Below are 17,399 nucleotides of genomic sequence, written 5' to 3'. Positions count from 1 at the left end.
CATTTCCTGTGTATATCTCCTGAAGCAAAATGGACTGCTAAAAATGTCACTTGGTGTTTATTTTGTGCCTAGAATAACATTCAAGACCTGTGCGCACTGTGGGTCACCAAAATAGTTTTAGGAGGAAAGAAATATTATCTATGTTACTCTTTTCGATGTTTCCTTCTAGATTTTTTCCAGTCGATGTTCTGTGCTTGTTTTACTTGAACATATATAATCTATTTCTATCATCAATAGCAATACGGTAACATTTTCTTTTCTCTGCTTGAATGCAGAACACCTAATTTTTAAAAGTGCAGTAAAGTTTGGAAGAAGATCATGGTTAAAGAGAAAAGTTGCTGGAAAATACATTTGTTCTGCTTATTCAGTGAACAAGCTCTGTGCACCTCCATTGTCATTAGAGCTTACACACTACTTGTCACAGAGTGGGCTTGGGCTCGTTCCCCAGGGGTCCCCAGTGTCTAGCACACAGTAGACACTTTATAAATATTTCTTGGATAAATGAAGTCACTAGCATGACAGGTAGGGAAAGAGTAAAGAAGATGGTTTTATAAAACCTTAAAGTGAGAAAGGAAGTCACTAGGCAGTGGTTCTCAAACTTGGCCTGTATCAGAATCCCCTGGAGGGCTGGCTACAGCAGATCCTGGGCCCCACCCCCAGAGTTTCTGATGCAGCAGGTGTGGCAGGGGCCAAGAGCTTGCATTTCTAACCAGTCCCTAGGTGAGGCTCCTGGTGGTTCAGGACCACACTTTGAGAACCACTGATATAGGCTTATTGCCCTTGTTTTCCAGATGAGAAAAGAGGTTTGGAGAAAAAGAGGTTGTACTTTGCCTAATTGACAAAAGTAATTCGTGGCAAAACCAACACTCAAACTAAAAGCCAAGCCTTTGCTCTCACTTCCTGACTTCCAGGAGAGAGAAATGCATTCTGATGTCCCTAAATTGTCAAACTGCTATGATGACCACATGCCCCAGTTTGTTTCTGGGCATTTAGTCCCAGGAAACGGACAAGCTTGGGACAGAACAGGACAAGAGGTGTTCCAGATATTTGTTAGTTACTCCTGCAGACGTGCCCTATACCAACTGCCCATTTGTAACCAGACGCCATCCACCACCCATCAAAGGAAGTGGTTTGTTTGCGAGCTGAGTAAAGTCCTCTCATCGTGGGCAGTGCCTCCGTGAAGGCTCAAGCCCATCTCAGAGATGTTAGCGCAGCCCTCATGCTTGGTCGGCTGTGGATGGGATGCTGCCTCAAGGGCCGGTCAGCGCCTGCACGGTGATTTCCATACAGTGTGGTTGGTACTAAGAGCGGGGAGCACTCTTGCTGGACCCCTGGAGTTCCACGGCTCTTGTCTCACAGCCCTTCTGTCTTTCCTCTGGGGAGCCGTTAGAATGCCTGGCAGGCCGCCAGGCTGGGAGCAGAAGCCCTTCGGTTGGGCAGGAGGAGGTTGTTGTAGGCATTCCTGCTCACACAGTTCTCTTTCACTTCCCATCCATTGTACTGTTGGAGCCCGTCACCTGGCACCACCTTCCCAGCACCTTCTCTCTCTAAAAGACACCGTCACTGAGGACACGTAAGGAAGACACTGGAATGTCATTAAGAGAGTGATCTTGTAGTCAAAATGAGCAGAGTCTGAGGTCAGCCTGTTTCTCAGTTGCTGTGTGACTTTGGGCCTAGTTATTTTCTCTGAGCCTTAATTTCTTCATTTGTAAAATGGCCATTAAAATAAAGTCTGCCATTTTTTTATGCCAGGGCTGGCCTAGTAAGTGCTCAATAAATTATATGCTATTTTAAGGAGAATGTGATGTGGCGTAGATTGGGTTATAGGCCATCCTTGACTAACACTTGCCTTAAACTCCTCTTGACCTCACTGCCTGTGGTCTCTGCCGGCGGAAGGATAGGACAGCCGTGCCTGCACACTTGGATTCTGCCTGTGGCAATTTGCTGTAAGGTGAGCTTGGGGGAATTCATTCTGTCTAAACATCAAGACCACCAGCACAGTGGTAATGAATGTCTGCTGAAAGGAAGATGGCTTCAGGGTGGTTGGCTTCTCACCCTGCTGGGTACCACATTTAGCTCTCCGAATTGGTCCCTTCTCACAGCAGCTGAAGGAAGCACTTGCTGAGCTGCGCTGCGTCCCCCGCTGTGAAATGCTGGCAGGCTCCCCATCCAGCAGGCCCCCACGTCAGCCCCGCTGGCCCTGCTTCTTCTCCTGCCACTCCCTTGGTCCCCAGGCTCACCTTCTGTCAGGACTCCCTGACTCACCGTGACCCTGCTGGCCCAGGGCCTTCCAGACATGCTCCTCCCTCTGCCAGGAACACTTCTCCTCAATCCACAGCCCCACCCCCACGCCCACCAGAAAGCAAATGAAAATCTGGCCACCTGCAGCAAATCCTTCAGGTGTCAGTTCAAACTGGCTTCCTTGCGGGGTTACGAGAGCAAGATGGCTTTGGAACACAGCTCTTCTCCGCTGCCTTCCCTTCCTGGTCTTACTGCCCACTCCCTACCAGCGTCCCTGCACCTCCCACTTGACCGCTTGCCCTTGAACCCTTGTCTCAGTCTCCTCTGGGGAAATCCAGACAGAGGCGCAAGCTTTCACACCCTCCCCAGCCTTGGTTAGGGAGCTTCAGCCCCACTTCTGTAGCAGTTGTCACCCTCGTAATGGTGTCTTTCAGGTCTTTCTTCCCTGCTCCTCGTAAATCTTGGTGTTGTGTCGGGCTGACTCACTGCTGCATCCCGGGCACCGTGTGTCTGGGGGCCAAGGGCCATATTTCCTCGGACGGCCCTCCACAGTCCTTTTTCTCTGAGGAGGAGTGAGGGGATGTGACAGAGGCTCTTCCTTGGCAGGCAGCGAGCTCGGGGTGGACCTTGCTTTTAGGGAGCCCTCTTCAGACTGGGGCCCTGTGGAGGCCCTGCACTGTCAGGGGACGTTTACAGTCACCAGACTGGATGCCATCAACCGATTCACAGCTCTCCAAGCTCCTGCTGTGCCCAGGTGGGCAGAGAGCCGTGCCACGTGCGATTACAGCCCTAGAAAGGGAAAATCACGCAGAAAAATTTTTCCTTACACCAAGTGTGGCACTCCAGATTTCTTTGTGCCTGGGACCCCAGTAGGGGCCACGTACTCTGGGGAATTGGCCGAGGGCCAGTCGTATAGCATAAAGGTGTGAGCTCAGTTTTAGGAGGCTGCCTTCCTTGGGTAAGAGATTGGAATTTGAGAGCCAAACAGCACTCTGCTAGAGTGGACGGAAGAGGCTGCCTATTTCAGTGTTTCAGAGCTGGCCTTTCCGTGGTTGGGTTTGGTTCCTCACCCTTGGAAATGAATGTTGAAGATAAAGTGGCGAGCCCCGTTTGAAGCAGCTGGTCTGTAACCGAGCTTCAGGACACATAGTTCTGTGCTAATATTTTTGTTTTGATGAAAAACTTAAAAACAGTGCTCTCAACCACCACCACAAAGAATACAAAAATATTATAAAGAAACTAAATGTATTTCGATCCCTGCTGTGTGGTGATGCTTCAGTTTGTAAAGAGAGTTGGAACCAAAAACACTTAAAAGGTGGCCTTAAAAAATTGTGCCAAACTTTCTGCAGAGTGTAGACCCATTTACAGGTTCAATCCACGGATTCTGATGCATTTTTCAAACATATCCACTAGCTTTTTGGGAGCTGTGTATTTTTATTATTAAGGTTCCCTTAGTTCCTCAGAACTGTGGCTGGCACACACCAGTTGCAGAACAAAAATGATCTTTTAGGAGATTTAAGTCATCATGAGCACATGATGGGCCCAGGCTTCCTGGAAGAAAATGAAGTGACATGTTTTTCTTCATCGTCACTTGGTGGCTCTTGGAAATTTTTGGTTAAACACCACTGGACTTTCCCTTGCCATCTCCTTTCCTCCTAAGGAAGGAGTTTTTGTAGCTCCTACATAGACTGGGTGATAGGAACATCCCGCTTGCTCTCAGATCTGGGGGACCTATGCCTGGGGATGCTGAGTCCTCAGCAAATTTCTTTCCTTCCCAGTTGATTTGTTTTCCTGACAGAAAACTCAGGGTTTTCCATCTTAAATGTAAAATGTAGTTATCTTAGAATGTGCTCGAAGGACTTTAAAGGTACTTCGTTTTCTACTGAGGAAACAGTTAATTCATGGGATGAGGTCAGCATGGAATGAGGACCTGACCTCTAGCTTCCGGGCTTGCTCCTGAACGGAGTCGGGCCAGGCCCCTGGGCCAAGCAGCATGATAACTTTTCACGCAACCCTAATTTTGGACTCTCTATAACCTCAGCCCCTCTTCTTTTAGCTTCTGTATATTTTCTACAGGTTTGCTTTCTTCCGGTCGCAAATATGGATGTGTGTAGTTGCCTTGCGTATGCTTTTTCAGACAGACACTGTCGTTGACCCACTTCTCTACCCCCTTGAGAATCACGGCCTTAGAACAGTTGCTTGAGGGCAAAACCCACATATTTTTCCAGGACAAAGTAGATGCTAAACAAATGTTACAGCCAAATATAAATAAGCAGGACATTAAGCAGGAGGGAGAGCAATGATAGATCACTTTGGCCCACTGGTTCTGAGTGAAATATGTTGTCACAAGCACTCTGCACACAGTAGGTCTTCAGGAAATATTTATTGGCTTACTCATGCTCTGAGCCTTTATTAGAAGAGACCTGGTTCAGCCAAATTTTCTTGCTTGAGGTGGCTGGTGAGTTGAAATTTGGGGCTGGGATTGATGGTCACCCGCCCCCGCCCAGCCCCACAGCTGTGCTATTACAGGCCTGTTCTGGCTACAGCATTTACAAATCTGTCTCCCAGTCAAGGGCATCGTATCCCGAGGAATGTTCTGATCTCAGACGAGAAGTTCCCCTGCTGTCAGAGTCAGAGGATCCACTTGCCTGTCACTTTGTGTGTGCACTCGGCTCTGCTGGGCTTACAGTCAGCCCCTGCCCCTTCAGCCCAAGATATGGGATTTCTTAAGAGTTTTACCACTTTCTCCCAGATCTTTTCTTCTAAAACAGTGCTGCTCAGACTTGAGCGTGCTGCAGAGTCTCCTGGAGGACTGGTTCAAGCCCAGGTTTCTGGGTCCCTTCCCCAGGGACCCCGATTCATTAGATCCAGGTTGGGGTGGAGAATTGGTGTTCTGACCAGCTCCAGGCCGCATTGGTGCTGCCGTCCACCGCAGAGCCCTGCCCCTTCGCTTTACTCTCACTTGGGGAAAGCATTAAGACACTATTTAGTCATGAAATCAATATAGCAGATTAAAAAGTGAAATAGATGGGGCAACAAAAGACCCTGAATTGCTAAAGCGATCCTGAGAAAAAAGAACAAAACGGGAGGCATCACAATCCCTGACTTCAAACATACTACAAAGCTACAGTAATCAAAACAGCATGGTACTGGTACAAAAACAGGTGCACAGATCAATGGAACAAAATTGAAAGCCCAGAAATAAAACCACACATCTATGGACAGCTTATCTTTGACAAAGGAGCTGAGGGCATACAATGGAGAAAAGAAAGTCTTTTCAACAAATGGTGCTGGGAAAACTGGAAAGCCACATGTAAAAGAATGAAAATTGACCATTCTTTTTCACCATTCACCAAAATAAACTCAAAATGGATTAAAGACCTAAAGGTGAGACCTGAAACCATAAGGCTTCTGGAAGAAAACGTAGGCAGTACACTCTTTGATATCAGTATTAAAAGGATCTTTTCGGACACCATGCCTTCTCAGAGAAGGGAAACAATAGAAAGAATAAACAAATGGGACTTCATCAGATTAAAGAGCTTCTTCAAGGCAAATGAAAACAGGATTGAAACCAAAAAACAACCCACTAACTGGGAAAAAATATTTGCAAGTCATATATCTGACAAAGGCTTAATATCCTTAATATATAAAGAACTCTCACAACTCAATCACAAAACATCAAACAACCCAATCAAAAAATGGGCTGGAGACATGAACAGACATTTCTCCAAAGAAGATATACTGATGGCCAATAGGCACATGAAAAGATGCTCATCATCGCTGATCATCAGGGAAATGCAAATCAAAACTACACTAAGATATCACCTTACACCCGTTAGAATGACAAAAATATCTAAAACTAATAGCAACAAATGTTGGAGAGGTTGCGGAGAAAAAGGAACCCTCATACACTGCTGGTGGGAATACAAACTGGTGCAGCCACTATGGAAAACAGTATGGAGATTCCTCAAAAAACTAAAAATAGAACTACCATACGATCCAGCCATCCCACTACTGGGTATTTATCCAAAGAGCCTGAAGTCAGCAATCCCAAAAGTCCTGTGCACCCCAATGTTTATTGCAGCACTGTTTACAATAGCCAAGACGTGGAAGCAACCTAAGTGCCCATCAACAGACGAATGGATAAAGAAGATGTGGTACATATATACAATGGAATACTACTCGGCTGCAAAACAGAATAAAATCATTCCATTTGCAATAACATGGATGGACCTTGAGAGAATTATGTTAAGTGAAATAAGCCAGCAAGAGAAAGATAATCTGTGTATGACTCCACTCATATGAGGAATTTAAAACTATGGACCAAGAACAGTTTAGTGGATACCAGGGGAAAGGTGGGGTGGGGGGTGGGCACAAAGGGTGAAGTGGTGCACCTACAACATGACTGACAAACATTAATGTACAATTGAAATTTCACAAGATTGTAACCTATCAATACCTCAATTAAAAAAAAAGTGAAATAGAATTTAAATCTTTTAGATTTTTTGATATACTCTATGTACTTGATCACAGTATAAAATACATTTCTTACTGTGGTTTGTGGTCAAAAAAAGATTTGAAAGCCACTGAGAGCCTTTGCCTTAACAATGGCCCACCTGTTGGCACCGCACCTGTGCCTGATCTTTACTTCCAGACCCGGGCAGGAAGCTCAATCAGTGTCCCTGTGACTTGGGGCAAAGACCAGATTTGAGGTCTTGATTGCCCCGACAGGACCCTGACCTACAGCTGCTCCCCACTGCCTCAGTGAGGGGGTTTCTCCTCCCCATGGTCCCCAGGGAGAAGGGTGTTCAGCATTTCAAGTTGATCGTAACTGAAATAGTTTCATGAAACAATATTTACCTTACTACCTGCTGTGCCCTTTGTTATTTTCTATTCTGTTGATTTAGGGACCTGCTAATGGGTTGTGACTTGCAGTAAATGTTAGCAGGAGGAATAGACCACACATCTGCCTACCCGTGTAGCCACTGCCCTTTCTGCCACTGCTTCCCTCCCTCCACCCCCTCGCCTGTCCATCCCTTCACATTTTTCACAGCCAGATCCCCAACATCTGCTCGGCTCACAGCTCTAAGGCTTCCTCCATGAACTTTTCCTGGAGCTCACAGGAAGTACATTCGTCCCTCCATATCTGCCCCCCACAGATAGCAAAATCCTCAGATGCTCAAGTCCCCGAGTTGGCCCTCCGTATGGGAGGAGGACCGACCGTAAACCTTTTATTTCTTCAGCGTTTGACTCCCTCTCCTGTGTGTTGGAGCCCTGGCTGTATGGCTTTACTACCTTGTTAGCTTATAACCCACTTGAGGGCAGGTCTACATTCCTCTTCAGCCACAGACGCTCTCTGGTGCCACATGGCCAGCATCTGGCTGGTGGAAGGAGCTCAGCCCAGCTGTGCTCCATTGGTTGGGCGGCGAGGACCTGAATTCGGTTTTTAACGTTGTTTCAGTGGGAAAGTGCATTCTGATTCCCAGCAGCTGACTCTGAGAAGACAGGTCTCTGCCTTATTCCCCTCGCCGGAGTGGCCCACGCTGCTGCTTCCTCCCGGCATCTGAGCCGGGAGCCTCCAGACCAACGGCAGGAGGCCGCCTTCTGGGGGGAGACTTGGTCCTTTAAAAAGTACTTGAGTTCTAGGAGACTTAAAGAGTACAGCTGTGGAGGGAGAACCAGGGAAAATGAAATTCCTTCTCGAAAATGCACACCGTTCCCTGCTCTGAGGGTTCTAGAATGAAGCAGCTGGATTGTTCCTAAAGGCACCCCTCAGGTGGGGTGAGTTTTTGGAGAGTCCCGAACAGGAGAGAATTTGCAGAGAGTTAGAGGCATGTTGTTTGGCTGAGTCCAAGATCCAGGAGAGGGCATGGCCGCCGCAGAGAACTGTCTTTTAAAAACACGTTATTGTGAGGCCATTTTGTTGCTCATCACAGACTATAAAGGTAGAAATTCCGTGAGAACCGGGAGGCCTGTGTGACTTCAGAAAATCCCCACCAGTGCTTTCTAGCCAAACGTTGGCAACTCCAGCCATCATTAAATATATGTTCTTCTGCAGCAGTTGTTTTTTGGCTTGTTTAAAAATAGTGCCTTGGTCCCATCCACCTCCCAGCCCCGAGCTGAGAGAGCCACTGTGCTGCGGCCCTCCCCTCAGCCTGAGGGGCCGCCTGGGATTTCAGCACTGAGGGTGTTTGCTGCCCGGGTGCCGGAACAGCAGGAGGGCTCCGATGTGCTGCTGCTGTGGGTGAGCCATCCTGCTTCTGGACTTTTCCAGAAGGGCGTGCTTCACTTTTACGAGCAGTACTGGCCTGAGAGTCTTTTCTTCTACTCTTGTGGTGACTTGCTTCCCTGGTGATCAAAGTTGAGAACACATCTAATAAACAGCATATTTGCTAGGCTTCGGCTTAGAAAAGAGGAAGAGGAGGCCTGCGTTAAGATGTGCCGTCTGAGTCGGAAGCCGAGGGTGAGCCGGGTGCTGGTGGTATGTGTAGCAGAGCACGGAGCCGTGCACCTCCTGGGCGCCGGCTTGTCAGGAAAGAGCCCTGACCCAGAGGGAATGAGGTAGTTCCTGCAGGCACAAAAGAGCACACGGGCCTCCTTCCTCTGAACCTGCGTTCTGCTTCATGCGAGCCGTCTTTAGGGTACTTATTCACTTCTCCGTCTCCTATGTTAGGAGAAGGCGTGGCTGGCCTGTCAAGTACACTGAGTTCAAATCCAGAGTCTGTCACTTACTCCTCAGCCTCAGTTTTCCTACCTCGGAGGGTCACTGTAAGGGTGAAATGAGACAGGCCCGTAAAGTGCCTGGGGTGGTCCTGGGCCCTCACTGTGCAGAACTGATCCCAGCCATTGCTGTGTTGTTGCTACCGTCTGCTCCACATGTGTGTTGCTCAGGACCTCGTGCAATGCCTCGTACATGGGGGACCCATACATCTGACTGGAAGTGGATTGGATTTCAGGCTCCAAGCCAATGAAATTCTGCTTTGACTAAGCCAGCATGACTTCAGATTTAATCCCAGAGTTTTGAGGGCCCTCAGAGCCCCTGGTGGGCAGTTAGACCATCTGTGGCAGTAAGTAACTCACAAGCAGAGAGTACATGGGTGCCACCAGCGCTTGAGTGGTCTGTCTTTTATTCTGGCCCGCTACGCATTTTTACTTACGCCAAATTTGTCTTGTGTGGAGGAGAAGTGCTGCGAGGCTGTCTGGTACTTTTTCAGCCGTTATTGAGGACAGAGCTCCTGACTGGCTTTGCCCAACAGGCCTGCGTCCCAGGCTGGGGCAGGTCAGTTCCCAGGGCCTCCGCTTCTGCTGTGAGTGGACTCGGGAGCCTTCCCAACTCCCACCTGCGTGCAAGCTGAGAGCCCCAGTGCTCACTTGGCTCCCAGCGGGGACCACGTTGGCCATTGCCTTGGAGAGGTTGGGGTTGATCAGCACTTGATTCTGAATGTGTAGAGCAGAGTGGGGTTTGTTTTTTCCCCCATGTATGTGTGAACTGTCATACGTAATAGATATTCTTGCCAGAACACGCCCCCTGGCCATGAACATGTTTGAGAGACAGGAGCCAGAGGGGCAGGTCTGTGAAAAAGTGCTCATCGGAGAGCAGCCCAGAAGACTCTGCTCCTTTTGTTTTAGAGGAAAATGCACTCTGGTTGTGAGGGAATAAAGGCTGCCTCTCCTCCCCCCCACCCCATCCTATCCCCACCCCATCCTACCCCCACCCCTTCCTACCCCCACCCCTGGCCTGGGAAGCCAGAAGTGTGCCTTGGGAGAAGTGGTCATTTTCAGATCCTTCTGTGTCTGCAGAGGTTTCTGAAGTTGTTTCCAAGCCTACGCTTGTTTACTGAGTCAGATGCCTTTCGTTGGTCCCCATGTGCAATGCCCAAAGCCGGGAGCTGTTCCTGTAAACTCAGCCCTTTCTTCCACCCCAAGGAGCAGCTTGGGTTTTCATTCAAGGACCCTGGGCTCCAGAGCACTTGCCCTGGCACCTGGGGCTGTCCCTGCGCCTCCCCCCCCCACCCCGCCACCAACAGACCTGTGAGCATCTGAAAAGCCCAGGCCTTTGCTGGGCATGTCTCCATCCCAGGTCTCCTCTCTCTGTCTCCACTGAGGATTTTCCTGGGTCTCCCCCCTGAGTCTGGAGCCCCTTGGAGGAAGGAGCTGTAGCCTGCTCCTCTTTCGGAACCTAGCGCTTTGCAGATGTAGTGGCACGTGAATATGTGGGACTGAATGAGGGGCGAGGGCTGTGGGCCCCTATAGTGCCCGCCCTGCCTTGTCTGATGCACTGTTTCCCTGTGGTGATAGGGAGGGGAAGGGACTTGACAGGTGACCCTTGTCCTTTCACTGTCTTCGTTCTCTGCCCAGTGAGCTCTTTCTGCAGTGTCCCAAGCTTCTAGGATTGTGGCTCCCAGCTCCTTCCTCTGTTGCCTGGGGAATAAGTAGATGAATATATGCTCACTGACAAATGAAAATGGTGTTTTCCCTCTGGAAGCCCAGAGGTTGGCCTGACAAATAATGAGTTCTCGGGGTCCCTGAGCAGGGCCGAGTGCCTCTGAGGCCGACAGAGTCGCCGTCTGCTGCTGCCTCCACTGCCCACCAGCCCCGGTGTGCCCTGTCACGGTGGCCTGGCCCCAAATAAACAGGCCTTCCTGTCCCGACTCAGGCTGCTCAGCTGGTGACATGCTGTTGAAGAGTGGGCTCTGCAGCCCTTGAAGAGGGTTGTTGGGATTCTGGCCTGGCACCAGTCCTAACATGCAGTTCCTCTGAGGGACGGAGACCGCTCCAGACAGTTCCGCCTAAGGGACAAAGGTTAGGGTGGACCCCACTTCCCATGGTAGCCGGGGTCCCAAGGGCTGTGACGTGCAGGGTCTGCTTGCTTCCTGCCCAGTGGTTGGTATGTTCACTAAGAAGAAACTGTTCTCTCTCTCCTCTCTGGAATTGAAACTCTGGGGAAATGACTAGTTCACAGCTCCGAGTCTGTGAAGCCCGGCTATGAGGGGTCTAGGTCCGTTTCAAACAGTCATAGAAAAGAAGTCCTTCCTTGGGAGTTGGCCTCCGTGGGGCCAGGCTGACCTTGAGTGCTCACGGCACGTGTTAGGGCTGCAGTTGCCTTGTTTGGGGGCGGTGGGGGGTGAGCTCCTGCAGCTTGGTTTCCTCATCTGTCAGATGTCCTTCCCTCGCCCGGTTAGTGTGAGGATCGGGGAGAATATGTGCAGATCTCCCCACACTACCCGGCTTCTAATGGGACATTTAAAAACAGGAGCTGCTGACTTAGCTGCTTGATGGCGCTCCAGGAGGGAAGCAGCTCTCCATCCTGGAGATCTGTCCATTGTGTGCCGAATGTTTCATAACTGGAGTAAGTCTTGGGAAAGTTCTTCATGTGGGTTTATTCAGAGCTCTCTTTGACAGGTAGGAAAGAGGAACCGCCCCAGGAGATCATCTCCATGCTTTGTTCACGTGCAAAAGTTTTGTTGATGGAGGCTTTGGCTTCTAGTTAAATCCTACAAGAAACTTTAGTTATTCGATTCTTTTTTTTTCCCCCATGTTACTGGAAGTTGAGAGGCAATTGAGCTTCAGGTAAAGCTGGATCCAGCAACCCAGACAATGTCACCAAGAATCCAACTTCCCTCTTCATCTCTGCTCTACTTTCCTTTTTTGTCAATTAGACTTTTTTTATTAAAGTATAACATACATGTAGAAAAGTACTCAAATTGTGAGTACCCACTCAATGAATTTTCTCCTCTATTTCTAAATTCTGCTATGTTAAAAAATAATAATTGCCCACTCAAAATGGTGGCATTTATCTCGGAGACATTTGGGTAGCAGCAGATAATGTTTATTTAACGTTTATTTATTTATTGTTTACTTTTTAATGTTTATTTAACGTTTAGCATTTATTTAGTGTTTACTAAATGCCAAGATTGGCTAAACAACTTTACATAGAGTACTTTATTACATCCTCGTAGCAGCCCAGTGAGGTGAGGATGATTATTCCCACTTTACAGATGAGAAAAGTGAGGCCCCAGGAGGCAAACTTCCCCAGACTCACACACATTGAGGAGTTTCACTGTCATCAGAGTTGTGGGTGGAGTGGGAGTAAGTTCATGGGGCTGTCCTTGGCCATGTGCGGAGGTCAATGTCACTCCTTTTTGCCCACATATCATAGCCGTAGGACATGGTGTCAGTGCCACCGTGTATGTCTATGGTCCCCGCCGCCAAAGAAAATGAGTTTGCGTTGCTGAGAAGCTATGAGTGTCAAAAATTCGTTCTGTTGACGGAAAGGCTGCCTCCTCTACCTGCCCTCCACCTCAGACCTCCAAACGCACAGTGACGTTTCCTCAGTCCGTGCCCACATTCCCTGTCCCTGGGCCAGGTGCTGGTAGAATGAGATCCTGCAGTGCCGCCACCTGGCAAGTGTTATGGGAGGGCGACCTGGCCTGGCACTCACGTGTTGCCCTCGCGCCTAGCCTGAGGGTGAGTGCGTCCCCCTGCCTTCATTCCCGCGGCCACAGGTGTGCACGTTGTCTGTCCTTTCGGGGAGAGGCAAAACAGCCTTGAGGACGTCAGTGACACAAGCCTGAGGCAGTCAAATCCAGCCCAGCCAAAGGCTGTTTCTTCGGGAGGCCAGTGAGGTCAGCAGTCCCTTTCCAGCCCTCCTCAGCAGGAAGGCGAGGGCCCAGAGCTCCAGGAGCCCTGGGAATGTGCTGGAAGCGTGAAATACACACCGGATCTTGAAGACTTCGTATGAAAGGGGAAGAGAGTAAAGTGTCTCATTAATAGTTTTTATATTAATTACATGTTGAAATCATAATATTGTGGATAAATTGGGTTAATTAAAAAATAGTTTTAAATTACAGACATGGCTCACATTGTGTTTCTGTTGGACAGTGCTGGCCCACAGTTCCCACTGTCCAGTAGAGTCCCAGAGGGCGGAGGAAGGGACGGTTTTCTCTTCTCCTCCCTGGAAGTCGCTTGAACAACAGACGTCTGTTAACCCAGGTAACCCCAGCTGAAGCACCACACCAAAGAAAGTTCTTGATTGCGTGGTCTCTGACTCGTGTGTTGGTGCCCCTTAGCGAGTTACATTAAAAATCTGTATCAAGGGGGCTGGCCCAGTGGCACAGCGGTTAACTTCGCACGTTCCGCTTCTCCGTGGCCCGGGGTTCGCCGGTTGGGATCCCAGGTGTGGACATGGCAGCGCTTGGCACGCCATGCTGTGGTAGGCGTCCCACATAGAAAGTAGAGGAAGATGGGCACGGATGTTAGCTCAGGGCCAGTCTTCCTCAGCAAAAAGAGGAGGATTGGCAGCAGTTAGCTCAGGGCTAATCTTCCGCAAAAAAAGAGAAAAAAACATCTGTATCAACCGTCCGATCCATGTCACTCGTCAGATACTACCCTCCGGTGTAGGTTGAACGTAGTCGTCGCTTGTTGTCACAGACCTCGTTCATTGACCTTTTGTCTGTGTGCTCCCTAACAAGCACGGGTTTATTTTCACTGTGTGCAGTTCTTGGGCTCAGTGCCAGATTCCAAATAAGGAGACTTGATCTTTGGCGGGGTTTCAAGGGGCCAATGAGTGGAACCTCTTTTCTGCCCTGAATTCTGAAAGTTGGGAAAGAAGACAATAAGAGAGATGGGAACCACAGTATTACCTTGGTGCTAATAAAGACTTGCTTAAAGGACAGAGCTTGCTCGAAGAGCCAAAGGAGCTTCCTAATGAGCAGATCCTAGGATTAGACTAACTTCACCCATCTGGTCATAGCCACTTGGCACTTGTCAGGCCTCCCCAGGGTGGGCCGTCAGAGAACAGGGTTCCTGTGGATGGGCTTACTCCCAAAGCTGGGGGGAGGGGCTGTCAGGGTGGGGGTTGGGAGTGGCACACACAGGGTGCAAATCACATGGGGCCCCTAGGCCTCTGAAGGGCTCCGCTTCTTCCTCTGAGTGAGAAGAGGTGCCACAGGAGGGTTTTGAGCAGAGGGGCAGCATAATGGGACTTATGTGTGCCACAGTTTATGTGTGCTCCTGTCGACGGGCGTTTGGGTGCTGCTTTGAATATTCTGGTCATGTCTTGGGATGAGCTCATGTGGCGTTCCTCCAGGGTGTGTGCCCAGGAGTGGGGTCACAGGGCCGCGGGGAAGCTTATGTTCACTGTGGTCTGCATGCACCTCTTCACCACAGTGAGTGGAGAGTGTGTGTTGGTCTTCGTCCTCACCGTCACTTAGTATTTCCTGTTTTTTCTTTTTATCCGTTCTGGTGTGTCTGTAGTAGTATCGCTTTATGGTTTGAATTTATTGTTTGCTGATGACAAATGGAGCTGAGCAGCTTTTCATCTGTTTCCTGGCCATTTGGATATTGCCTTTTGTGAAGTATCTGTTCAATTCTCAATCTATTTTAATCCTTACTAGCTATGAAATAAAATGAAAATGGTGACCCTTTCAGATTTGAGCCCAAATCTAAGGTGCAGCGTGGTTTCTTCCAGAGATGGTGGGGGCCCCGTAGACCTGACCTCTTTCCTACACCCCCCTCTCCTGCCTCTGCCCTGAGCCTCACTCTTTGGCACAGTCCCTGCCGGCCTGCATCCAGCTCAGGGCAGCTGGACCAAGTTTTTCGTGCTCATACCTTTGACCTGACAATTCCATTTCCAGGAGTCTGTCTCATTACACAGGTGACCAGAGAGGTGAGCACGAGGGTGTTCGTCAACACAGCATTGTTTGGAGGGCAAAAGTTAGAAACCGTCAGGAGACTAGTTAAATGTGTTGTGGTCTGCTCTTCAACTGAACCTCATTCAACCATTAACTGTGCTCACAGGGAAATACCCACAGTGTATTGTTAAGTTAAAAGAACAAGTCAAAAAAATATTTCAGCTCTGCCGTACGTGGAGCTATAGGGATTTTCACTCTCTGGGTTATATATTTTTGCACTGCTTGGATTTTTATAATGAGTTTGTTTTACTTTTGTTGCTGAAAAAGAAAAAAAGATACACTTAATATTTCCATCAGCACCCACAGCAGCGTCGTAGTTACCAGCAGACTTCCTGAACAAATGGGTAATATGAACAGATTTTCATGACAAAACTCCAAATATTATTTTCCCTCTGTTTTAATATGAGTGGTTCTATACTAAGTAGGACAGAAGATCTTTTAATATGGAAATTGTTGGGAAAACTGAAACATCAGGTTACTTTCTGCTCTACTAGGCTGGGATTATTTTTAGCTTTTGCTTTACTAAGTGTTGGCAGAGGCCTGGCAATGTTATCACATAACAATGATGGCTGCCGTTTGTGGAGCATTTGCTGTGTATCAGGTCCTCGGCAAAATGCTTTACACACCGGGTCACATTTAATCCTCACAGTAACCTAGGACATAGGTCCTGAGGGTACACTTGTTCTGTAGGTGAGCAACCCACGGCTCAGAGAGTGAAAAGTGTGTCCAGGGTCATGGCCTAGCTTGGGTTAAAACACAGGCCACCTGACCCCAAAGCTTGCGAGCCACCTGCTGTGCCCATGAGCCACTCAGCCTGGACTCTGGTCTTTATCTCTATGCTACAGTCTGTACAAGTCGGGATAAGTAAAAGTCTGAAATCCTTTTGTTCAGAAAGCTTCTTCCTAATGTCCTCAAGTCACTTCTCCAATCTGGTTGTCCTGTTTACTCACTTCGAGAACAGAGGCGTGGGTTAGGGAAGTGGAACTGGACCAGTGGGACTCACGTAAGCCGACAGTGGACGTCCTTTCCTGGCCTCAGCTCTGCGCCCAGCACGCTGGAGGTAATGGGAAGTTAACCCCATGCTGCTTCTCAAGACGGCCCACGAGGGTTTTGGAGCTGCCTCAGTGTTGTCCACCGTGACCCTGATGTCGTGGTCCCTGGTGGGGTTGATATTAGAGCCTCCCCCATCCAGGGCCGAATTAAGCCCTGATGGAAACCATTGCTAAGTTGGGATCCCAGCTGCTGCTGCAAGTGACATTTGAAAGGCCAGTTGATCTGTACATTTGTCAGCAGCAGGCAGAGACCATTGTCAGGCCTGTTTGAGGGGCAAGTTGAAAATTTAAAAATGAAATATTGACACCTGGCAGACGACTTGGGGAGAAATTGGTGTGTTTTTGTTTTTTGTTGCAGTGATTCTGTGAGCAGGCCACCTGCCTCTTCTGCAGCCCGTCCTCCTTCTCTTTGGGCATTCATCTGCCAGCCGGATCTCAGCCTGTGATGACTACCCAAGAAAATGCCTGCTCTTAGTAACCTCATGGCCATTCATACATCAGTTGTGAGCCATATGATCTACCCTTCCTCTGGAAGAAATGACTAGCAGATTAGTCATTGGGAGTTCCTGACCTTCCTTGGTGTAAATGCCAAGCTGAGCAGTGGTCTGAGGCTTTGTCTTCTTAAGTTCTATCAGTGACCTTTGAAGTTGCTGTCACAGGATTTGATAGATCACAATAAGATACCCACTTAGGGCATTTCCCGTGAAGGAGGGCTTTTGTTTCCTCTGGTTAGGCAGAGCCATGTGGAAAGTGTGCAAGTCTGGCTATCCCAGGGGTTGGCGGGGATGTGGAGCAACTGAGCCTCGCTTAACTTTGCTAGCGGGACTGCACAGTGGCATGGCCACTTTGGAGTATCGCTTGGCAATATCGATAAAATTAAATATGGTCTATACTCTATAGTTCACCAGGTCTCGTCATAGAAAACTCTTGCACGTGTTCCAGGAGACACATATGAGAATGTTCTTAGGAGCATTGTTTATAAAAGCTGGAAACAACCCAGTGTCCACTGACAGGAGAGCAGATAAATAAACTGGTATTACAGAATATATAGACTTTGACAGCACTGCAAATGAAAGCACACATGTGTACTTCAACATGCTTAAACATCAGACCTGCTCCTGAGTGAAAACGAGAGCGTGAGAATACTTACACTGTAGTACCACTTAGGTACAGTTCACAGACTCACAAATTAAACTGTGCTTGTAGATGTCAACTGTCGCAAAAAGTGAGGGTGATGAGGACAAAAATGAGAATCACCGTTACCTGTTATTGGGAAGAGGCGTGATTACGAAGGAGCGTGTGGTGGCCTCAGTGGAGCTGACAATGGTCTACTTCTAGAGCTGTGCTGTCCGGTGTGGTAGCCCCCAGCCCCATGTGACTGTCCGGTGTGGTAGCCCCCGGCCCCATGTGACTG

General features: G+C 48.8%; 1 protein-coding gene across 13 annotated transcripts in view; it reads left to right on the top strand.

Moving 5' to 3' along the window:
• Nucleotides 1-17,399, top strand: part of RAPGEF1 (Rap guanine nucleotide exchange factor 1) — a 135,993-nt gene that overhangs the window by 41,564 nt on the left and 77,030 nt on the right. Inside the window, exons 1-2 of one of the 13 annotated variants that reach the window (XM_046637788.1) lie at nucleotides 12,964-12,994; nucleotides 13,123-13,233. The exons of the other annotated variants lie outside the window; for them this stretch is intronic. Coding sequence (XP_046493744.1) covers nucleotides 12,979-12,994; nucleotides 13,123-13,233 — 127 coding nt within the window. The 5' untranslated portion in view covers nucleotides 12,964-12,978. Of the gene's footprint in view, nucleotides 1-12,963; nucleotides 12,995-13,122; nucleotides 13,234-17,399 lie in introns of those variants that run through there. 13 annotated transcript variants of the gene reach the window in all.

Source organism: Equus quagga, chromosome 1 (genome assembly GCF_021613505.1).
Source record: "Equus quagga isolate Etosha38 chromosome 1, UCLA_HA_Equagga_1.0, whole genome shotgun sequence".
Taxonomy (NCBI): domain Eukaryota; kingdom Metazoa; phylum Chordata; class Mammalia; order Perissodactyla; family Equidae; genus Equus; species Equus quagga.
Note: the sequence above shows the minus strand (reverse complement) of the source record. Positions and strands in the feature narration are given on the sequence as shown.